Raw genomic sequence first — 24,376 nt, 5'->3', positions numbered from 1 at the left:
GTGTCTGTGTGTGTCGCTGTGTGTGTCACTGTGTGTGTCGCTGTGTGTGTCACTGTGTGTGTCACTGTGTGTGTCGCTGTGTGTGTCGCTGTGTGTGTCACTGTGTGTGTGTGTGTCTGTGTGTGTCACTGTGTGTGTGTGTGTCTGTGTGTGTCACTGTGTGTCTCGCTGTGTGTGTCGCTGTGTGTGTCACTGTGTGTCACTTTGTGTGTCGCTGTGTGTCACTGTGTGTGTCGCTGTGTGTGTCACTGTGTGTGTCACTGTGTGTGTCACTGTGTGTGTCACTGTGTGTGTCGCTGTGTGTGTGTCCCTGTGTGTGTCACTGTGTGTGTCGCTGTGTGTGTCGCTGTGTGTCACAAATGATTGTGCGATTGAGCGTGTTGTCCTTGTTGGTGGCGGCGTTTTGTAAATGCTTTATTTCTTCGATGTTAGATTAAAGTTTTCTTAATTACTTTTTAATCCTACTTGTGTTGCTCGATTATTAGACACGTTAGAAGACAGAATATTGTGTACTTGTATTATTAAGCCTATAAAGTAAAGTGATCATAAATACCAGATGAAGGGTTTAATGGTAAGAAGGCAGAAGAAGAGGCCACAGAGGACAGAAGTAGTCGTGCTGCATTCATGTGGTGTTGGAATAATCAGAAAATGTAGTTCTCTACGGGGAAAGGTTTTCAGTACACGACTTGTTGACGTCATATTACTCAGAAAGTAAATGTTCGGCCGATGGTAAGAAACTCTTTATTAATTCCCGTATTGCATCTTCTGCTCATGTAATTTGGTAGGTTGTAACTGCTAATGGCTGTCCACGTAGTGACCTAGATTAGTTAGAAAACTTCTTTGTAGCGTCCATGTTGTTTCCCGACTCAGGGAATGGGACCATGCGAGGAGCACCTGAACGCACCATTACTTCCAAGTTTGAATGTGTGGCTTCAAATAGTCACGAATGTCTCCAGCTGAGACTTCTGTGATTTCTTCTCTTCTCAAGGTGTCGACAGAGAGACTGATCTCTGACTATCACGTGACGCCAGCAGAGGGAGACAAAGCTGCTCCTCTCCGTCTCCTGTCAGGAAAGTATTTACTTTCAATACATATATTTTTAAGGAATTCATTAATTATTTGCATTGTTTATGAGCCGTTTATATAGAAGGTAATAGAACATTATCTAAATACATTTGTAAATGACAGATTTGGTTTTCCATTGTGTGCAAACATTTCCAAAATCATGTTTCTTTTATTTGTCATTATAGGTTCTTCTTGTGTGTTTGATGCTTTCCAAAGACGATGTGTTTAATAATGATTTGTTTTTAATGATAATGTAGATATAAGGACGTTATACTCCTACCCTGTTTATACGGCAGCTACAGGAGGAGTTATAGTATTAATTAATAAGCACTTATATGTGATTACAGCGACATCACAGTGTTACAAACCATTTCATAAATGTTTATATACTGCTTATACATGCTAAATATGAAAGTGTTGCCAAGCAGCTTAATTATGAGTACACTGGCTTCCCTTCAATGTGACAGACGAATCCTCACGTTTAAATGGCCTCCTTCTACGCGACATGATGAGACTCTTCTTCTTGTGTCTGGTAATGTGCAGATTCTCCAGAGGGCACCAACAGGACACACTAACGGGGCCACGCAGATGATATCAGTGAAGCTTATTTCCTGTGAAGTCTTGTAAAATGAGCGTGTGGGCAAATGTGTTGGTAGTCATTCAAAAAGGAGAGGATGTTCAAAAATGGCGTTTATTAAAAAAAAAAAAAAAAAAAAAAAGAAAGAAGAAAAAACAAGAAGACGACCACTATGCTGACTTCTGCATATTTAACACAAAGGTTGACGATAGAAAATGACGTTAAAATAAATACAATATCCTCCCAACGTGTAACATTTCTCTTCACAGAAACACAGAAACCCGTCGCACAGCTACACACCACTTCTGTCACATCGGGGAGTTTCAACTTCAGGCTACAAAACAGAGTCAGACAACATTTGACAAATTGAGCTTAAAATCCACACGGTGTCGTACAGACGATGGTGCCTCAGGGACACCGTGAGGAGCTACCCTGCTCGTCCCACCACAGACTGGCCTACAGACCACCACCAGTGGGCCGATCTAATGTTCATGTTCAATAAGATTCAAAAAGTGGTGTCACATAACAATATGCACAAATCATGTCAGTAGTTTTCAATATTCAGCAACTTAGTTAAATACATGTTTCACTGGAACTAAAAAGCTGCCATCGTTATGGTGCTTTTAATACAATCAGTGCCTTCACTGAGGTCGTGATCTCTGGAAGAGTCACGGAACAGACAAGAAAGTAAAAAATATATATATATATTAAAGCTGAGCTTTTAACGGTTAATGCCAATTTGTAGTGCCGAAGCGCAGGTGTCAGTTAGTATCGTTAGCCACAGGTTCCCTCTACAGATATCCAATGCTTTTTAACTTACTATATAAATACTGTGTTAAGTCAAGAGTTTGACTTTGTGTTGCTCTTTAGAAAGTGTAGCTGTTAATGTGACTCGGATGAGAAGACAGATATTTGCATGGCTGTGCTTCAGGATGGAGCAATAAAAAGCTTTCCAATTTATTTATTAAACCAACTCCCAACACGTCTAAGCTTTACTGATGAACACATCGTGTGCCGTTTCTTTCCTCCGTACACAAACAGAGATGTAAAAATGAAGTTATGTGGTTTGACAAACAGTTTATAGTGAAAGCATTTGTTTCTGTTCGTCAGCTGTTTGGAAATCTGTTGTGCATGGGAACCCACAGTACAAGTACATTCTGAGCGGACCTACAACACATAAGAACTAAAGAGAATCTAAGTTTTGAAAGTATGGGACACAAAACAAATAATAATATGTCAACATCAGTCCTCGTTAAAATAAAACATATCTTCCAGAGGGCACATATTCAAACTGAACCACAGAACAAAAACAACATCTAAAAAGGAAACGTTGGGACACTGAACACACCAGCGCTTCAGCACTACCACTAATGCAGTTAAACAGCAAACAGGAGCTCTGCACCTGTAAGCTGCCAACAGATTACACAACCCAAATTATCAAATTACCTTCACACAGGCCGGAGAACAGAGAAACACTTCAAATCATAAAGCGTGAAAATGCTGCTGTGAGGAAATGTGACGGCACGAGCGCCAAATGGACCTAATGTGCTTCTAGAGAGAAATACAACACATGGGCGCTGGATTCTTTTATTTTGAAGGAGTGCCATTTAAAAGCTTAAGGGCTGTCAGTGACTGACCGGGCCGCGCTTATAAGTCGGCCAGTTCTTAGCTTGGCTCAGTTTCCAACGAGCTAATCCTACCTATGCTAGCTGGCGGCTGCTAAAGGCTTTTCATGCTTTCTTGACCCGACACTGCGAGGCTTGCCCAAACACTACAGTGAGGTAACAGAGATCATAATGCAAAACAACATGGTGAATAAGCAGCCTGCATCCAGCTGGGAAATCACCAAGTCAGTTGAATTTGATCTCTGCGGTGAGGCTGTGTGAAGGAATCCTCTCTGAGGTCAGAGGAAACAAACACTGTGCTGCTCCTGAACGTCGTCTATTTCTTTGTTCTGATGATAATTTATGACTCGTGTGGATTGCGGACATTAAAACAATTGAAGGGAAAACATGTAGAAGTGAAAACAGGTATTTCCAACATGGTCCCAAACTAAATAAAGAGCATACTGATCTACATGCACACATGTAACAGGGTGTAAAGATGAGACGGGTTGGTGGCAGTAACAGTCACTGTTCAAAACACACACACTGATCTTGTAGACGTTCACAGCTCAGCGTCGGGAGCATTACATCAGCAGAAAGCTAATTAAAAATCTGCATTCCATCAGCTGAATTTCCACCTTTTTAGTGTGACTAACAAAAGACACAGTTTCAATCTAATTAGACTCGAGCCAAATGGAAATGGAGCTTTTCCTCATAATGAGTTGTGAAATGTGAGCTTGTGTTCTGCAGATTTCCCATCAGTGTTCTGCTGCTTTACACTCAACGCAGCAGTGGAAATGCAAACGCAGCGTGTGCTCAGTGTAGAGACAGCGTCTTCCAGAGAATGCACTGAATAGAGAAAGGTACGAGCCTGTCCTTTTGGTCAGATTAAGTCTTATTCAACATTCAATCGGATTCTTTTTAACAAATTTTCACAGATAAAACAAGCAGTAGTTCACCAGCGCTCAATAACTTATCAACTCAAGATGAGACACACAAATGGAGGTAATTCAAAAGCACAGAAGTCAAAAGAGTTTAAGTAACAATCCAACTGTAAGTCAGCATTTTGCATCCCACTTGTGTCAGTTCAATATGATGCAGGCGGTAAAAAAAAAGTATTGCACTGGTTTGGTGTGAGTCTATGGATGAGCGGTCATCATATAAATAACAACAAGAACCAAACAGTAATACCATAATAATAATAATAACGCTAATAAAAACAGTTCAGACTAAGGTCCCCCCCCTCTGCTGTTTTACCACTGCTGCCAACTGAAGTCGTCGTTGGATCCAAAGACGATGAAAAAGCCCAGGATGGTCCCGAAGATCACTACGTTACCCGTTAGCACGAGCGCACACGCCCCCCAGGCGATCTGTAAACCAAGGCATCAATAATTCAGCTTAACAAATGCTGCTGTATATGCTGCCAGGCTGGCAGCGCATATTTAGGCCGAAGTCTAGTGAGTGTCAACCGCAAGAGTTTACAGAATCCCTTCCACACGCTGCTTTCTTCATAAATGCAAGGTAACGAGGAGTAACTGATGTGCAAACGATCATTAATGTTCTCGCTTGTCAGATTAAAACATGTTCTTGCTGCATACGAACCAGACATCCTGCTAACCTGAAGAGACCAAAACTTTCTGACTTCTCTGTGGCATAAAAATTATTATCCTAAAACAGTCGGTCACTGTAGCATTTAGCAAACAGGAGGAAAGTAGTGCGGATTAATCCACATGTGGTGCTCTAGTGAGTATTTAGGCAGCAGGACGGTCTAGGGGTCGGATTGGAGTCCAAATAAACTACTGTTGTCCCTGTGGCGCGTGGTGTGTGTTGTGTTGTATTCTGTATTTGTATCTAACCAAATTACAGAATGTTCCCAGAGTTAATTCTCTTTACCATTTACTTAATAGTTTCTAATAAATACTTTGCAACTGCATCAGATGTTTTCTCGGTTGCGTTAATTAAATCACGCTCTTGTTCGAGACAGAACACGAGACAGAACACGAGACAGAAGCACGACAGAACACGACATAACACGAGACAGAACACGACAGAACACGAGACAGAACACCGAGACAGAACACGAGACAGAACACGACAGAACACGAGACAGAACACGAGACAAGAACACGAGACAGAACACGAGACAGAACACGACAGAACACGAGACATGAACACGACAGAACACGACAGAACACGACAGAACAACGAACACGACAGAACACGAGACAGAACACGAGACAGAACACGACAGAACACGAGACAGACACGACAGAACACGAGACAGAACACGAGACAGAACACGAGACAGAACACGAGACAGAACACGAGACAGAACACGAGACAGAACACGAGACAGAACACGAGACAGAACACGAGACAGAACACGACAGAACACGACAGAACACGAAGAACACGACAGAACACGAGACAGAACACGAGACAGAACACGACAGAACACGACAGAACACGACAGAACACGAAGACAGAACACGAGACAGAACACGAGACAGAACACGAGACAGAACACGACAGAACACGAGACAGAACACGAGACAGAACACGACAGAACACGACAGAACACGAGACAGAACACGACAGAACACGAGACAGAACACGAGACAGAAACACGACAGAACACGACAGAACACGAGGGGAAGTCAAAGAAAAGTGTGTGTTCAAGCAGAACTAACACAGAAAGTTAAACACTTATTTTGAGCTTCACAGGTTCTCGAGGTGTTAAAATTGAGCCAACAAGCGACACAAACAGAGTTTTACAGTCTGTAAACACTGAGACAAATGTAGAATTTGTGATATTGGGCTATACAAATAAATTTGATTTGATTTGTTTCAGGAAACGTGAAGGTTTGACTGACTGGAAAGGAGCTTTTTTCTTTTTCTAAATGTTGCACGTGTTATTGTAAGTAGAACAGATTTTTAAATTTGTCATTTTTACTTTCGTTGTCCTGCTTTGGTGGAGTAATCTTACTGCAAACCTGTAAGTTTTATGTATTACTGTTAACTGCACTAAGAGGCTTCTGTGACTTACTACTTCAGCTCTTGCGAAGACGATGGGCAGGCCGAAGGCTGAGATGACGATGCCCGTCGTGAGGAAGATGGCCAGCTCTTTGCAAGCGTTACTGGCCGAGTCTGTGTCATCGACCACCCTCCGCGAGATGCAGTAAGGGATGGGGGAGAGGATGTAGAAGAAGAGAAGGAACAAAGGCCAGTATTTGCTGCAGACAGAGAGAGAACAAGAGATAAACACCTTCCTGCAGCCTGTATTAATAACATGAATGTCTTAATATGTATCTGCGGTATTTCTGAACTGCAATTTGCTTGACAATTATACTGACACTGATAATATGAGTCAGACTCTACTAATAATCATCACTAATTGATTTTCTAACAGCCTTCTTCCCCTACATTATGCAGGACTGAGGCTGTCATTTAGTCAAAGGATAATGGCTCGAATGGAAATGAGATTAGATTACAAAAGCCAGATTTTAGGCTGCAGCTCGAGGAGTCTCATGTAGGGAGAGGACTGAACAACCAGAGTTCTTTTGAAAAGACACATCAACTGTGTCCGACCACACTGGAGAGCTGTGGTGAGCTACACATACACGGCAAAGTCCACACGGATCTCTTTTCACACGTTTGAATTCCACCTCTGAACTGAAAGCTGGTGCATCGTTGATGTGTTTTGTACATTCACACAAGAATTGGGAAACGTTCTTCTTACTTAGCTTCCTACAAAGCCATCCATGAATAACAGAAACAAATAATGACATGTGGGGGTGTACTGCTTTACAGGCTGTTGTACGTTGACTTACAGCAATAAAAACCCTCAAATAACTATATTATTTTTTAATCATCTAGGAAAATGGAAAACCAGGGAAGAAATAAGTGTCAGAACAGTTAGGTTAGTTTATTGGTTATTTGTGTCATGGTTAGTATTAGGGAACCCCCGATCAGGTTAATCCTGCCCTGCATCCACACCTGTATCTAAAGCTGTAAACCTATGATGGGATCACCCAAGGTACATCTGAGTGTGAAGAGTGACACACAGACACACACACACACACACACACACGGTGTGTGATGGTGGTACTTACTCGTACACAGGGAGGGCACATCCTAGCATGAGGAACATGAGGCCAATGGCCCCTCCAAAGGACAGGCTGATGAGAGCTACAAGAGGCAGAGAGGAGGATGTCAGCATGGACAGTGTCACATTATAGCTGCTCTCTCTGAATCTGTGTGTGTATCCCTCAACCATCACAGCCTGGCAGCAGGGCCCCTGGCTATTGTAGCTATCATGTGATGAATCAGCTGATTTCACGTGTAACCTGCTACATTTGCAATCTAAGCCATGTTATTAGGGGCTCGTGTTAAACTCTGGAAGCAATACAGTCTGTGTGGTGCTTGTTAACAGCAATTAATCCAGGCAGCTCACTTACAAAAAGCACAGCATCTCAATCAACGGCTGAAGTTCAGGTGCAGCTAGCATTAGCATTGTAACGGTAACTACAACAGTATTATACTATTAAAAAGGGAAAAACATTAAATACGGTATTATAATACAAGGTCACATAGCTGCAGTGTGTCAACTAACGTTAATGTACATTTGTGTTGACTGAGTAGTGGCTGTTTCTAGCTCAAGGAATGAAAGCTATTCAGCTACAATGCTAACGACTGTACTGCGACCCTGCGGCTAACTACTTCTTCACTACCGTTAGCTAGCTGGACGGGACACACGCATCCATCTGTGTTCAGGATCATTTTTCACAGTCATATAAACTGAGCCGGGTTTCAGAGGCTTTCTAAACGAAATGAAAAGTGGAAATGTTCTACCTTTAATCCCAGCCATTTCTCCTGGACAAAAGCTCGACACACAGCCCTGACGAATGACAACAGTGCCCCCCTCTTCGGCTGCCGAGTCCGACCGAACCTCCTCGACCCTGCCTGTTGTGCTGCCTTCCAGTGCTATCATAAAAACCGGAATTATAAGTCGGCACAGAAACGACCTAATAAAAAATGTAAATGTGATCTATTTGAATATATTTATTGTCTATAAGATGCAAATACGTTTCTGATAACATCCTCAGTGGTGAAAAAGCTGAAGACTAAATTCGACTATGACTCTTTCCAACTGTAAAAGCCTGGTATTCACAAAATAACGAAGTGATGTCTTCTACAATCACGCCACAAAGGGAATGACTGTAATGTATTTACCAAATATTACATCAGAAATGTATTGTTACACCATGAAGTGTTACTTTCGTGTACAATCAGTATACAATCAATCACAAATATAATAATAATTATATATTGTAATTAATATGTATATGTTCCTACCCACTGCCTACTATGGCAGGTGTGCGGAAGCCCATTTTTATAGGTCCGCTATGAAGGCATCATTTGCCCGCGTCACGTGTCACTGCTAAATGAGGAACCACACACCTGGCGTATATTTCCAAAATATAAACGTTTAAGTAACAGTAAAACAATGCCGCATTTACTAATCTTCGTTTAGGTTTTGTATTTATTATATTTAAAAAATAAATAAATACAATTTCTGTTAACCCGGATGTGTACACCTTCTTCTTCCGCCGACTCTGTGAGCACCATTCAGCGAAGATGGCGAGCGGTGGGGTCTCGGTGGCTTCGTTGTGGACCGAAGTTAACCGTTGCGGGCAGAATGGAGACTTTACAAGAGCCCTGAAAGCTCTGACTAAAAGTAGGTATTCGCGTCGGTCATCAATGCTCTCTAACGGAACCGGAACTGCGGTCGGACAGGACACAAACGATCCCTTTTTTCACTGGCTAAGCTAGGGCCAGCTGCATGACCAGCTGTTAGCATGTGCCGAGGCTAACGGCAGTTAGACATCTACTTGTCAGGTCTCTCAAACACCGAGTTAGCTCTGTATACCAAACATCTAATAATACGTGTATACTTAAGTGTTGTAGCTACACACCCAGTGAGTTTATGTAGGTTTTATGTGAAGTATTAATATAATATTTCGCTCCAGAAATGCGCCGTCCTTTCCTGACTAGTGACGTGTCCCTAGCCTTACAGCTAACTTATCATGATGGGCAGCTTCAGTCAGCTGTCACCAAACATTTAGAAACGTTCAGGGACTGTTGATTCTTCTTTTAATAATCCTCACTCAACAGTATCTCAGTGTGAACGCAGCTGTTTCTTCAATCTGCTTTGTTTTTCCCCCTTTTTTTTAAATTAATGACTTACAAAAGACAAACAGAAAAAAACTAAATATACACAAATTCGTCCTGTCATTTTAAACCACTTTCAAATCAGTACACACATCTAAACCAAGCAATGCAAGCAATATCAGCCCTTAACATTGTGTCCCATGTGTGTGTGTGTGTGTGTGTGTGTGTGTGTGTGGTATTTTCCTCTTACAGTACAGGTAGCATGTTAATACTGCAGAACACTGACAAACCTTATTCCCTATTCTCCCTTCAGTGTCTTTGTGACCAAATATAACAAGAGAAAGATCTTTGTATTCTTTGAAGATGCTCCGCTATGCAAATCCCTTCAATCTGCTTTGTGTTTGTGTTTTCTTCGTTCACAGTTCTGCAAGAAAACAGGGATGATGTGACGGCCCTTCACTGTAAAATAGTTTGCCTTGTTCAGAACGGCAGCTTCAAAGAGGCGCTGAATGTCATGAACATTCATTCAAAAGCGCTCAGCAGGTAATCAAATCTTACATGACGTGTTGATTAGTAAACGTGTGTTGTAAATAGAAGCACTGGAACAATTCTCTGATTAACCAAACAGAGAAAGATTATACACTCAAAGTTGAATCTATTGTTCATGTTTCTTTGCACAGTCTTGTATAAAAGTGCTTTATACACAGTGCTAAAACAATAGAAAATAAGTAGTAACTTGGATACAAGCAGATCACACACACACACACACACACACACACACACACACACACACACACACACACACACATTCAACAGCAAACTAAACAGAAATGGCTTAAAGTTTACTCTGAAAACAACAAAGTGTATTTGCAAACCTCAAATCAGCAGAAAGTCTGTTGGGATTTAAATCAAATAAATGATTGACATTGTTGGTGGTAGTGATAATCAGAAGTTGCTGCCCTATTTAATATAAAACCATGTCATTTGCTTCTTTCATGCTTTAAACATATAATAAGTAATGGTCCCACATTTGAATCATTTTCGTTTCTCTTCTCTCAGTGACGTTGTGTTTGAGAAGGCGTACTGCGAGTACCGGCTCAACAGAGTGGAAAGTGCCCTGAAGACCATCGAGGCTGCTCCTGAACAAACGGACAAGCTGAAGGAGCTCTACGGTCAAGTGGTGAGGCTGAAGCACGTCGTGTTGTTGTTCCTGCTTTTGATTTCTAGACTTTGATTTTTAGCCTTTTATGGGGAAAGAAGACGTGTTCCTGGGTCATACCCCGGGTCGTATGGATAAATGGTGTGTCCATACGATCTGGGATATGACTCTTAAACTCATATCGGTCTATTTCTGTCTCAAAGTCGTTGAATATTGATATGAAATATCTTAGAATCTAACATGCAGTATGTTACAAAGCTTCTATAAAATACAAGAACCTTTAGAACAACATTTGGACAATGACGGGACTCTAAAACTCCTTTAAAACCCAACATACCACAATTATCTTTAGTGTCATTAAACGTTTCTCTGGGTGTAGTTAAATAAAAACAAATGAATGAAAGCTGTAATAAAAACAGTGACAGCAGCATAAAGACACCTGTTAAATGAATGCACTCATTTACAACCTCAGTGATGATTAAACACTGCACAGTTCAGCGGCGTCTCGTTAGACCTCCGGTTCATTACTGGTGTCTTTCTTCTTTCAGTTGTACAGAATGGAGCGCTACGATGACTGCAAGTCCGTCTACACAGATCTGATCAGGAACTCCCAGGACGAGTACGAGGAGGAGAGGAAGACCAACCTCTCTGCTGTGGTGGCGTCTATGAGTCAGTGGGAGGAGGCGCCGTTGGTAAGCGCTTCTCTGTGGCTAACGTAGTTTGTTTATATGCGTCTTGTGTTGTTTGAACGGGACTGTGTTTTAAGCTCAGCTGAAGGTTTATTAACATGAATGTATTATTTGGTTATTAAGATGATGTGTTTTCTTCTACAGGAAGATCTTGGTCTTCCCGAGTCTACGTATGAGCTGTGCTACAATGCTGCCTGCGCTCTGATTGGCCAAGGACAGCTCACAGAGGCGCTCAATAAGCTACGAGAAGCAGAGGGTCAGTCCCGCTCTCTTCTGCCTTCTTTGTCAGCTTGTTGTTTTTCCCGTTCTTTGATTCGACGTTAACTGTTTTTCTTCTCCAGAGCTTTGCAGAGTCTCTCTGACGGATGATTCTGTGAGTGTTGCCTCTTTTTGTTTCTTCTCCTAAAACATGTTCGTCATCAAGCCTATTAGTACAATCATTTTCAGACTTTCAGAATATGAAGTCTCATAGAATTGAGGACTTTATACGTCTTTAGGCATGAATCTGGGTGTCAATAATAAAACATGTTGTTTCCAAGATAGACAACAGATATTGACATTACAAGAAACTACAAATGGACCAAATAGGAATTATTAAGTGTAATAAATGTACAGCGATGCCCCCCCCTCACTGTCATTGTTGGTTCAGGATGTGACTGAGGAGGACATCGAGTCAGAGCTGGCCGTCATCCATTCTCAGATGGCGTACGTGATGCAACTACAGGGTCGGACGGACGAGGCGCTGCAGCTCTACAACCAGGTCATCAAGCTCAAGTGAGTGCATCACAATGAATGAGAGAGAAACAGTTTAACATACGTCCTTACTTTGTTCTAGTAGTATGTCTCAATGTTGATACATATTCCATAATATGCTCTTGGTCTGCAGGCCGTCAGATGTGGGGCTGCTTGCTGTGACTGCGAACAATATCATCACAATAAACAAGGTGGGTGTTTATTGACCTGAGTCACGTTTACCTGCACAAAATATTCCTATTTATTCCGACTAAGCTGTTTACATGGATAATGAATGTTCCACTAATGTTCAGTGGGAGCGCAGCCCCCCCCCCCCCCCCCCGTCTCCTTCCTTCAACCTCCTTCTCCACATTCAGCTGGATGAAATGTGTTTTCTGTCTCCGTAGGACCAAAACGTGTTCGACTCAAAGAAGAAGGTGAAACTGACGAACGCTGAAGGTGTTGAATACAAGCTGGCGAAGAAGCAGCTGCAGGCCATCGACTTCAACAAATCCCTCCTGGCCATGTACACTAACCAGGTAGCTGAGAAGCCGTTATCATTCCACGAAGAGGACAACAGAAATGTCTGACTTCCCAGAATTTTAGATTTTACTGATCAGGATTTGTTGGTGTGCCGCTGTCTGCCGTCAACAGGCTGACCAGTGCAGGAAACTGTCGTCCAGTCTTCAGTCTCAAAACCCGGGTCACCCGCGGCCGGTCCTCATCCAGGTGGCTCAGCTGTGCCGAGAGAAGCAGCACAGCAGAGCCATCGAGCTGCTGCAGGTAGAAGCGACGACACAGCTGCTGTCTTCAGCTTGACTTTGGGTCACTGAAAGAGCTTTAATTTCTATATGTTGTGTGCAGAAATAGAAATGTATGTCCTGTTTGATGCTTACTGACGATTCTTTTGTTTTCCAGCAATTCTCAGAGCAACATCCAGAGAGTGCGTCTGGCATCAAGCTGACGATGGCACAACTCTATTTAATACAAGGTACCGACATGTTCTTACATGTGTTGTGTTTTATTACGACCCTCCTCTTCATCAGTGGAATATGTTGCTATAATAAACACATTTATATCTTTGTCAAATGAAAGCTCATTTTTTGTTTGACTAGTTATTTCCATTTGTAATCATCTAATGCTTCAATATTCCTAAACAAGAACGTACAGCTGTGACAGGCTTCAGTTTCTAGTGATGTTAATATTTAATGTTACATTATGAGCGTTTGTGTTTGGTCCTCAGGTCACGTGACAAAAGCTTGCGATGTTCTACGGTCCATTGAAGAGTTCAAGCACAAATCGGGGATGGTACGGCTGCTCGGACTTGTGACCTCTTGTGTATCACAATGTCTCCTTTCAATAATCTGTGGCTGTACTCTGGTAACTTTGTCCTATTGCTTTAACTTCTCCTCATCTCGTCTTCACGCCTCAGATTTCAGCTCTGGTAACGATGTATTCCCACGAAGAAGACATCGACAGCGCTATTGAGATTTTCAAACAAGCCATTGAGCATTACCAGTCTGAACAGGTTCGTGTGCCGTGTTTTCATTTGTGCAGAAACGATACAAAGATAAATGTTGCCAATCGCCACCTACAGTCGAGGCTGTGGGTGACGCGTTCATCTGGCGAGCCGTGTAATCTGCTCCTCCTCCTCCACAGCCCGGATCTGCTGCACACTTGGCACTTGTACGAGAAGCTGCCAATTACAAACTGAAGTACGGACGGAAAAAAGAAGCAATTAGTGATCTGGAGCAGCTGTGGAAGTGAGTCACAGCCCTGCAAAACACTCGTGTGGAGTATTTGGGGGGGGGGGGGGGGGAGATGATCTCCCAGCTGTTGATTCTGTTTGATCAATCTTACCGGCATGATGTCGAGCAGCTCTCGACTTGATAAACATCATTGCGAGATGCTTATAGAGCAGAAAAACATTCTAATGATGAAGGCAAAGTATTTCTTCATTCACATATTGATGCAGCACAGCTGTGAGTTTATGAACTACTTTTAGTTTTCTTTTCCATTTGTGTGTCGGTCATTTGAAGAAATGAAGCTTGATTTTAGTTTCTTCTTGAAACAGGCAGAACACCAACGACATCCACACACTGGCACAACTCATCTCGGCGTATTCTCTGGTGGACACAGATAAAGCCAAATCGTATCCTTTGACCCATTTTTCTTGAAGTGAAACTGAAAATGTCTTTTGTCTTAAATGATAAATAAGTTGAATTTTAAAACAATTCACAAATGAAATAATTGTTTAACAAATGTTCACCTGTTCCATTCTCTGACTTAACGAAGCCAAAATGCTTCTCGCCTGTTATAGACTCGTGTGATGATATTTTAATATTATTTCATGCATTCGTAATAATAACTCTCCGCCCCCCCCCCCCGAGGCGAGTTCTTTAACGATGGTGCAAATTGAGGTTTTGCATTTAAAATGTGAAGTTATTTCTTTAGCGTTCCTCTCCAGCCTCAGCAAGCACCTTCCCTCCGCTGACACGATGGCCTTAAATGTGGACGTGGACGAGCTGGAGAACTCCCACGGAGCCAACTACGTCAGGAAAAAAGCTGCTAAGGTCACCGGAGAAAACCCCCCCAAAGAACAAATGTAAACCCTCTTCACTCCACGATGTTCACAACATTAACACATGCAAAGCATGCCTCCTTTACGCTAACACGTCTGCGTTGTCTTTACAGCCAAGGCGAGATCAAAAAGAAGAAGAAGAAGAAGAGAGGTTTGCTATTATTCAGATAATAATAATAATAATAATAATAATCTTAAAAATGCTTGAGATGTACGAAGCCTTGAAACGATACATTAAGCTGAAGGTTATTGACCACAGATTTGTCTTTTTTTAGGAAAACTACCCAAGAACTACGACCCCAAAGCGACCCCTGACCTGGAGAGGTGGCTGCCCATGAGGGAGCGTTCCTACTACAGAGGCAAGAAGAAGGGAAAGAAGAAGGAGCAAATAGGAAAAGGCACGCAGGGAGCGACAGCAGGCGCCTCGGCCGATCTGTGAGTATAGAATCTCATGCACATGCACATGACCTGCGAGCGGAGGAATCGACTGCACTTGTAGAGGAAAAGCACCCGAGGATTGTCCTTTAGTTTCCCTGCCAACGAGTCGTCAGTGGAGAGGTCCAGCTGCTCTGCAGAAGGGGTTAACCGCTAACTTGACTTTTTCCAGAATGCAAAACTAAATGTACCCGCAGGTCCTGTACAGCATGAAGGTTATCGATCTTCTCATCCAACTCTTGACGCGTGTTTCGCAAAATGTAGAACTTTTCCTTGAATGTACTTGCCGTGCACAGAGAGGCGCATGGCACAATGTTTGTCCCCTCCCTCAGGATGACCGCGTGTTTCCTTGCGAACTGACACAATGTTCTCTCTTCCATCGGCCGCAGGGATGCCAGTAAGACAGCCAGCAGCCCCCCTACCTCCCCCAGACCAGGGTCTGCAACCGGCTCCTCTACAGCCCCCGCCAGCAACGTGGTCCCTCCACGACAGCAGAAACCCGCAGCCTCGGGGGCGACGCGCAAGAAGGTACCACAGAAGAAGAAGAAGGGAGGCAAAGGAGGCTGGTAGTCGGAGGGAAGCGACACACGAGGCGGAGGGAAGCGACACACGAGGCGGAGGGAAGCGACACACGAGGCGGAGGGGGCCGACACGAGGCGGAGGGGGCCGACACGAGGCGGAGGGAAGCGACACACGAGGCGGAGGGAAGCGACACACGAGGCGGAGGGAAGCGACACACGAGGCGGAGGGAAGCGACACACGGAGGGGGCCACACGAGGCGGAGGGGGCCACACGAGGCGGAGGGGGCCACACGAGGCGGAGGGGGCCACACGAGGCGGAGGGGGCCACGAGACGTCTCGCCAAGAAATCATGAGCTTTTCTCTTTTTTATGTTTCAAATTGAATTGTGTTTTTGTTCTGGCCATTCATTTAAACATGTGAAACCAAAATGTCCCTCTGCTGCTCTTTGTCATTAATCTGTGGTGTTGACGTACGGAGGAGGATTTAAAGGACGCTTCTACTGAAATTAACTTTGTGTTCTCAAAGTGTTTCTGTCTTTGTTTTTACTCCCGACCTTCTGAGGTCACAGTAAAATGAATTTAAAAACTAAAGATAATACGGCTTATTCTTTTTTCATTAAAGGTCAGAAGAATTTAAAAACAGCGTTTTCTTTGTTACTGGTGCTTTTTTCTTTTTCTTTTTCTTTTTTCTAAATCAGTTTCTTAAATTCGTCCCCTTTGAAGTGTCAAGTTTTCACAGACGCTGCGTTCAACGTCTGTAAATGTCTTTTTAAAAATGTGATAATGGATTGTTTGGTTGATCCAGCGAACCTCTATTCAAATCATTAAAAGCCTGTCCCAACTGACCTCACGACGTGTTCCTTTCCTTCTTAATATTAATAACTCGTAAACATCAGTGGTTTCGTTTATGGAGTTCAATTTGAGGAGAATTGTCCTTTTTATATTTCTTGGCTCTGAGTATTAAGAAATCCTTCATGTTTCTTAAATCCTCCCTCTACTTTCCATCGGCTGCAAAGACGCAGCATTAAAGAATACTTATTTTTAATCCCTGAATTCGTCTAAATTCAAGCAAAAATGATTGAAATTCTTGAATTTTAATATGTCCGATGCATGTTTTCAGATCAAACGGGCGACACTTTGTTAAGTCTTAATAAAACCCTGAACTATGACACATGACCCTTGTGATTCCTATAACTTCTTTAGTTTATATTTATATAGTTAAAAGCAGGTGGAGCCCCCTGGCGTTCACAAAGCAGATTGATATAAATATATGCACATGGTTTCCACAGAAGTTAAAATAAAACTTTTCAAATCACAAGTTAAAGAACATACGACAGAATAATTTTAAATTAATTGATCTTAATGTATTCAACCTGCACCTTGATAGGTTGATACTAAGATATTTATTGACATATTTTAACCATCAATATGACTTTTTATATATATTATATATTTATAACCATATTTTAATTTATTGCAGATGAAGAATATTGCAAAGTTGCAACATGCAGTTACTACGGTAATGACGAGGAAGTCACGTGTAGTGTTTAACGTTTTTATATCTTCTAAAGTTTTCATACCATCATGTTTGGAAATTGTAAGGTTTAGTATACGTACATTAAATAAGTGATATACGTGAACTGATAGTCGACCAATTGAAGGTCAAAACGTCGCTGAATTATTAAAAGCCAGAAGTGCAAAGCTACTAAACGAAGAGCCGTTTGAGATCCGGCTCTTATCTGAGTCACTGAAGGAGCTGGAACTACCATCAACCACACCTGCTTCTCATCATCATAGTGGACTCCTCCCACTTGTGGGCGTAGTTCTCAGGTAATTTGCTAATGACGAGCCTCACCTGTCCAGAGCTCCTTCTGACGAGCTGATTGAGTTTCTGAGGTTGTTGCTTTGTGGACAGGATGCCTCGCCAGCGCGTTATTTACAGTGATGTCTTCTACGATCCTCTGACACAAGATGTGGAGGAACTACTTGCTCATTTCCAGCAGACGGACTCCGTCAGGTACGAGGAGTTCTCCGCCATTTGGAGGGAGATGGGCTTCTCAGATGTTTTTATAGGCACCACCAGTAGAAGTGAACTCAAGAGATTCTGCAGAGTAGCGCTGGCCACAGCCGTCAAGTACTTCCTGCCTCCTTACAGCTACCAGATCCGAGTGGGAGGCTTGTATCTGATGTTTGGTTTGTACAACACACAACTTGCTGTCCCGCCTGTGCAGATTAGACTCGCTCTGAGGGACTGGGCCCAAGTGCAGAAGTTTGTCAAGGACTCTGTGGATTCTGGGCATCAGGATGTTGTTTACATTTATCAAAAGCTTGTTGCATCCAAAGCCATTCACTACACCGCCATGCCACATTTGCTAACCTTCCTAAAGCAGAGGAAACGAAAGAAGGAAGCTGTGTGTGAAGGGTTTATTGGGAGGACCGTGGCCGTGCAGGAGCTCTACTCTGCAGACATCCTGGAGGAGGGGAGCAACATCCAGAGCCAGTATGAAACGCTGAAGGAGGCCACGGAGGAGGTCGGCAGCAAGGCCTCCATGACCCAACGAGACTTCACCGCCCGCCTGAAAGACTGCATGTCAGAGTTCCTCACTTGGCAGCAGAAGACTTTCTCGCAGCATAATAAAGAATCTGGTGATGATGAGGACGAGGAAGAGGAGGAGAAGTCAGCTGAGGCCAGCAGCAGCAGGGCTAGACTCCTCTCCTCTATCAAGCAGAAGAGCTACAGCAACTTCCAGGAGGTGTCCAAGGCCAGGAGGCACAGACAGCAAGAGACTGTGGAGGAGTCCAGCTCCGGGGCAGAGCAGGTCCAGGAGACTCTGCAGCGGAGGAGGCCTCCATCACTGCGAGCTCGGACCTGGAAGAGTCTCGGGGTGACACGGGAGGAGTGCAGGCACCAGTCCTGGCTGCTGAGTGCTCCCGAGCAGCAGAGGGTGGCGGTGAGGAGAACCAACCAGACGCCACCGTTCAAGCCATGATGGGAGGCAGGAGGACTTTCAGCTGCACACAGAAGTTCTGTCCTTTGGTTTTGTTCTTCCAGGTTAAATAAAGTTCACTTCATTTGGAAAATTACCTTTTTGTTCTGCCCGCAACTTTAGGTTACATTCTCAAAATCAGTCAAAATGTTCGGCTGCAGAGTTTTTAATATATTTAATCTGGGTTTGTTTTCTATACATTCTCATGTCCCCGAGGGCGAAATGTAGTATGATGAGAAACTACAAGGAGCAAAATCAAGATATTTATACATATGCAGTGTAAAAATATATAATATGGAATACATTTAATAGACACAAAGTAAGATAAAATCCTGGCTATTAATGAAACTGTCATTTTTGGAGTGATTTCAAAATGTCGAAGTTCTACTTTTAGATATTTGCCCAAAGTACGTCCGCACCAATCTTTCAAGATTTTGTGGCATTTTTCTTTTATTATACTAAATATAGTCTTTGGGCACAAATATTTGGAATTTCACCCATGATGTATCTGTTGTTTAACTGGAATCCTTTTAGTTTGTTAATAAATATATTTAATTCTCACCTTTTTTGTCCAAAAAAAATTCATATTTTATAGAATAAAATAAAAACTAACTTCAGGTGTCAAGTAGAATTATCAAGTAGTAGAAGTACAAGTGAATTTAATGTATTTTTGTTGATAGGAACGATGTGATTTAACAGTTCCAATACAGAGCATGAAACTCGCAGCATAAATAAACAAAATATGGAAAAACAATACAAATACATACAACACACCTTTGTTGTAGAATATTTTATATCTGGAATTAATTTGACTTGTTGGTGATGTGTTCCAGATAGTGGTAAAATGCAACTAAATGCAGGTACTTGTACTTTACTTGAGTATTTCCATATTATGCAACGTTATACTTCTACATGTGTATATTGTACTTTTACTGTTAGATTTACAAAGTGGTATTTTACAGTTGCCATGCTCCTATTACTCTTAGTACCTCAATAGTGTACTAAAATATTTTAGTAAACTTACTTTCTACCACCAGTTATATCCATATTTGTTTAAAATAAAAAGAAGACAGGATTTATGTTAATATGATGATATTGTGGGAATAATGGCGCCACCACGCGGTGAGTCTGTGACACTGCGTCAACAAAAAGCGGCGCACTTCTTTCCGGAAACATCGTTTGGAGGAGTTCCTCCTCGGCTTCCGGTCTGTTAATCCACTTGTTGAGTCACGGAGGAGAACGGGGAGGTGGATGGAAAGTGAAAGATTCACTTAAACTCCAACAATGGCGGAAACTGACAGGTAAAAAGCGGCAGTTAGGAAGGAAAATAAAACCCGGCGCTTGAGCACGATGTTCGGGCTAAGGGAAGCCGGTGTCCTCGGCGCCTCCGTCGCTCTCGCTGGGGGAGTCGCTTATCTTGTCTGGAACTACGCGTCCTCCTCCGGGGAGAAGAAGCCTGAAACACGGCCGGAGAAAGACGGTAAAAGTGCCGAAGAGGAGCGAAGAGAGGAAGAAGCGGAACAAACGGTGGTCGCTGCTGAAGCTCCGGAAACATCAGAGGTGACACACCTTCCGGTGGAAACCGTTGGAAACCGTTGGTGAAGAGTGCAGTATTATGCACTTCTAAAATACACTTTCCTTCAATGTCACATTAAAATGTTCTTACAAGGACAACGACGAGTAACAACTTTGTATATTTAGCTGCTTTTCACCTAAATAAGGTTCAGTTTTAGGAATGTGAGCTATCACACTCGTGCAGTAGACATTTCTAACGATACACACGAAAATAAACCAGAATTCAGCAGCTGTAGAATATATATTTATATATATTGTGTTTTAAGTTTACCTTTTTATTAGGGAAATCCTCCAGAGTGTATAAACTACCAGTTCAACCATCTAAATCTCTTTTATTTTATGGTTATAGCAACAAGTTCATGCAAGTTCTCTGGGTGTTGCTGTGCGGAATTCTGGGAAATGTAGTATTTAACTGACATTATAGATTAGAAGGGAAACAACTAGTTAGGCGAGTGACAGGACATTCAACATTATTTAAATGTAATAAACTCATTTTAATTTAGAAATCGTTTGAGTAATTTCGTCATGCAAAAAAACAAAATAAAATGACTAGTTCCAGGCTCTCAAATGTAAATATTTGTTGGTTTTCTTGGTGGACATTATTCACTATTGTCCAATAGACTTATCAGTTAATAGAGAAAATAATCTGCAAATAAATTGATAATGAAATTATGTTTAAATGCACTCCATTACAGTAGTTGTTCACTCAGTGTCTGTGTCACATCAGTATTTTGTATATTTAGTTTTTTTGTATTGACTGTGTGGGAAGTTATCTCACCTTTTTTTAATAGTATCAAAGACTAAAGATGGGATTAAATCATGCATTAAATAAATCAAACAATGTATTGATAAAATATTTTTGTTGTAACAATACAATTAGTGACTATTTTCATTATAAATGAACCTGTAGATAATTTTCTTGATGGTAAAATGTCGAGGGGTTTTGTGGAAAAGGTTTATTTATGGTATCAGTCCAGAAACTCATGTATCCACAACTTCCAGATAGTTTCCACCCTTAATCTGACGTGTACTGGTCTGTGTGTGCTGCAGTCCAAGCCTGTGGAGTCCGCGGGGACACAAGTTCTGGTTCTGGGTCTGGATGGAGCCGGTAAGACGAGCCTGCTGCACTGTTTGTCCACTGGCTGCTTGAAGCAGGACATGCATCCGACGCAGGGCTTCAACGCCGTCTCCATCAACAGAGAGGACCTGCACATCGAGTTCCTAGAAAGTAAGTCTGAACTTGCATCTGAACCCAAAAGAGATGAGCGACAATGTGACCGGTCACTTCTGCTTTGAGTCCGTCATGAGTTTGATTCTGATGTCACAGTCTAACGTCTGTCTGTCTGTCAGTTGGAGGTAAAGAGGAGCTTCGGCCGTACTGGCAGAAGTACATGTCCAGGGCGCTGCTGCTGGTATTTGTGGTCGACTCCTCCAACCCTGAGCTTTTCCCCGTCGCTAAGAAGCATTTACACGAGCTGCTGGCCTCCGACCCCCGCCTGCCTTTAATGGTACTGGCCAACAAACAGGTGAGCGTGACAGAACAAACACTCCAGATTGATTTCAACAAAAGCCTGGAAGCCTCTTATCCACAAAGGACGTCTAACAGTTTATAATTAGAGACTTTGTGTTCAGAAGGGCCGCAAGATATTAATATGCCATTAAATGATAAGTAATAGAAGATATTAATAAACGTGAATTAAATGTATATTTCTGTTCATTTATTTACCTTTTTATTATTTATCCCCTATTTGTTTACTTTCCTATTTAAATTTCAGATTTTTTATTTTATTTATGCATCTATTTTAATACTTTTTTATATTTCTTTATTTATTAATTACCCTTTCCAGTTATATTTATTTATTTTCTCTCAGATCTTAAAGCGACACATTTTTAACATCATTTCAACATTGTAGTAATTCTGATAATAAATCTCTAAATTTAATTTAGGTTTAAACACTAAACTAAAAGTCAAAGTGTGCGAGATGAGAGAACGGAAAAGACGACGCTTGACTTCGTAAACACTCAGAAGTCGTTTCCATCCAGTTTAAACTCCAGAGTTTCCTCTGAGGTATAAGTGTCTGATTCTTGTCTCATGTTTAACTCGTGTTTCCAGGACCTTCCGGGATCCTGCAGCATCACCGACCTCCATGACGCTCTGTCTCTGTCCGAGGTCGGAGACCGCAAGTTGTTCCTCATCGGCACCCATGTGAAGAAGAGCGCGGCAGAGCTCAGCTCCGGCGTCCTGGACGCTCGGGACCTGATCATCCAGATGGTTTGCGACAGCAGATAAAGCTCTGTTGGTGGTTGTCACTCAATCCTGTGTTTTTGATAATGACCCTGAAATGATTTCACTACAGCAGTTTGTCTGAAAGTCTTATTTATTTATGAGAAACAAACGTTTTTGTATGTTTTTGGTATTTTGTATTCGGGATTATAGAAGTAGATTCTGAAAACTCTTTTGTTGTTTCACCGTTTACGAAAAGATTCGATCTTTTCATCTTCATTTAAACTCTGGGACACACTTGTGTTCAAATCTTCACCAAAGATTTATCTCCATGAAAGCCATGAATGTTTCACTTTACAAGACTGTTACCCGACGTAACGAGCACTGGAGACGACTGTCCGATGGCTCCGGATGAAAGCAGATTTGTTTCAGGCTGCACAGTCACTCAGGCCTTCTGTGTCGCTGCTGGGAGCAGCTTCATCACCAGCTTCATCACCAGCTTCATCACCAGCTTCATCACCAGCGACGAGCCGACAGGCAGCAGGTTCTCCGTGTGTCATGATCCACAGAATATTTAAAGCTGTTCTAGGCACGATTTTCATGAGAAAATTAAACGCATCACATCAACTAAAAGTACAAAGTGAGGCGATGGTACATCTCTGAGGATTTAAACTTTTCAAACATTCACACTCGACTATCGCAGCTTTAAGAAAAAGAAGATCTTAAACTTGTGATCCGTTGACGAGCGTTCTTATGTGCCGTTCAGATTTCAACTAATTAAAATGTGACGGCACAACTACTTACAGCTCGGGTGGGGAATGTATTTTAGAGAATTGTTTTTATATATTTGTTGAAATACTGGCTTTACATCCACACAGAAATCAATAAATCAAATGCTCTGACAAAATAAAACAGCTGTTGACGTAAACGAGTCGAGAGAGCTGCTTTAATATTCAGCTGTCTTTGCATCATACTGAGTGATCAGACGCACAGCCAATAACTTTATACCTGCAGGAGTGTTGTTGTTATATTACAGCTTTAAAAACAGTATTGCTTTTATGACCCAGGTCAGTACGTACTTTGATAAGTGTTTATCTTAAAGTTTACTTTAAGCTTTGTGTTTTTGCTGCTTGTTCCTTGTTAGTTCGTCTTAATCCTTGTTTATTTGGTGAAATCTGTTTAATTCACTGTTCGTTAACTTTGGGATAAAGGGGAACTACATTGTTGTGTGCAAAGTCTTCATGTGTACCTTTTTAAAAAAGAAAAGAATGTAAAGGTTTTAAAGAACACTTTCTTTTTTTAATTCATCCAGATTTTCAGAGTTGTTTTCCAATACCAAAGCATGTCCCACATCCAGTATTGTGTGAACAGTATTGTGTGAACAGTATTGTGTGAACAGTATTGTGTGAACAGTATGTCTAACACAGTTCTTTCCTTTTTACACTTAAATAAATAGTTTTCACTGACTTGATTGGTGTGATTTTATTGTAGCTGTGAGAATTGAACTCATGATGCATTCAGGTACAGCACGTACAACGCATACACAAAGGCATTTCATAGAACAACACGGAAACATGAAATATATATACTATATAATATATTTATAATATATATATATATATATATATAAAAACATTCTCACACATATAATATATATGTGTATATATATATTTATAAGTTATACATATATATATGTAATATATTTATATAATATATGTGTGAGAAAAAAATATATATGAAAAAAATAATATATATGTATATATATAATATATATATGTATATGTATATATGAAAAAAATAATATGTATATATATAATATATATATGTATATGTATATATGAAAAAAATAATATGTATATATGGATATTCTCCAGACTTCTTATGTGAGGAAACAAACATGGCTGCTGACATTTAATCTGCCGTCAGGCTTTAAAGGCGGCTTCTTTTACATCTGGAATCTGATCCCAACACACTTGCAGCAGCCGCTCTCCCCGCTGACCTCCACGTATCACTTTCTTTGAGCGGACGTCTTGAGGCAGCGAGATGGATGATGGACT

The 24,376-nt window shown here is 41.7% G+C and overlaps 5 protein-coding genes across 6 annotated transcripts in view; 4 read left to right on the top strand and 1 right to left on the bottom strand.

Annotated features, from left to right (window-relative positions):
* LOC115014406 (signal recognition particle subunit SRP72-like) overlaps positions 1-15,618 on the top strand; it is a 74,078-nt gene extending 58,460 nt beyond the window's left edge. The window contains exon 21 of the transcript XR_003832899.1: positions 15,584-15,618. The gene's annotated coding sequence lies outside the window, so the exon portion shown is untranslated. The remainder of the gene's footprint in view (positions 1-15,583) is intronic.
* Positions 2,589-8,860, bottom strand: LOC115014411 (leptin receptor overlapping transcript-like 1). Its single transcript, XM_029441234.1, has 5 exons — positions 8,844-8,860; positions 8,098-8,229; positions 7,359-7,434; positions 6,293-6,479; positions 2,589-4,616 (listed from the first exon to the last, which is right to left on the bottom strand). Exons 2-5 carry the CDS (start codon positions 8,111-8,113, stop codon positions 4,500-4,502), a joined length of 396 nt encoding a protein of 131 aa, XP_029297094.1. The 5' UTR covers positions 8,114-8,229; positions 8,844-8,860; the 3' UTR covers positions 2,589-4,499.
* LOC115014405 (signal recognition particle subunit SRP72-like) lies at positions 8,745-16,702 on the top strand. 2 transcript variants are annotated; one of them, XM_029441222.1, is made up of 20 exons: positions 8,745-8,983; positions 9,840-9,960; positions 10,477-10,597; positions 11,125-11,268; positions 11,410-11,521; positions 11,607-11,638; positions 11,915-12,039; positions 12,152-12,209; positions 12,405-12,536; positions 12,652-12,780; positions 12,916-12,988; positions 13,241-13,305; positions 13,430-13,525; positions 13,657-13,760; positions 14,072-14,149; positions 14,465-14,602; positions 14,692-14,729; positions 14,854-15,013; positions 15,403-15,627; positions 15,792-16,702. In XM_029441222.1, the coding sequence occupies exons 1-19, from the start codon at positions 8,884-8,886 to the stop codon at positions 15,581-15,583; spliced, it is 2,007 nt and encodes a 668-aa protein (XP_029297082.1). In that variant the 5' UTR covers positions 8,745-8,883; the 3' UTR covers positions 15,584-15,627; positions 15,792-16,702. The 2 variants fall into 2 exon arrangements, with proteins under 2 accessions (XP_029297082.1, XP_029297081.1); XM_029441221.1 differs by lacking the exon at positions 15,792-16,702 and adding an exon at positions 15,670-15,772.
* A 671-nt stretch (positions 16,703-17,373) lies between these two features.
* On the top strand, positions 17,374-19,132 carry LOC115014916 (snRNA-activating protein complex subunit 1-like). Its single transcript, XM_029442048.1, has one exon. It carries the CDS (start codon positions 17,450-17,452, stop codon positions 18,521-18,523), a length of 1,074 nt encoding a protein of 357 aa, XP_029297908.1. The 5' UTR covers positions 17,374-17,449; the 3' UTR covers positions 18,524-19,132.
* Positions 19,133-19,690: 558 nt separating this feature from the next.
* LOC115014917 (ADP-ribosylation factor-like protein 9) lies at positions 19,691-23,727 on the top strand. Its single transcript, XM_029442049.1, has 4 exons — positions 19,691-20,080; positions 21,146-21,323; positions 21,446-21,621; positions 22,209-23,727. Exons 1-4 carry the CDS (start codon positions 19,871-19,873, stop codon positions 22,383-22,385), a joined length of 741 nt encoding a protein of 246 aa, XP_029297909.1. The 5' UTR covers positions 19,691-19,870; the 3' UTR covers positions 22,386-23,727.
* Positions 23,728-24,376: the final 649 nt, after the last annotated feature.

This window comes from Cottoperca gobio, chromosome 10 (assembly GCF_900634415.1).
Source record: "Cottoperca gobio chromosome 10, fCotGob3.1, whole genome shotgun sequence".
NCBI lineage: Eukaryota > Metazoa > Chordata > Actinopteri > Perciformes > Bovichtidae > Cottoperca > Cottoperca gobio.
The sequence above is the reverse complement of the archived record's forward strand: the minus strand, read 5'-3'. Positions and strand labels throughout refer to the sequence as shown.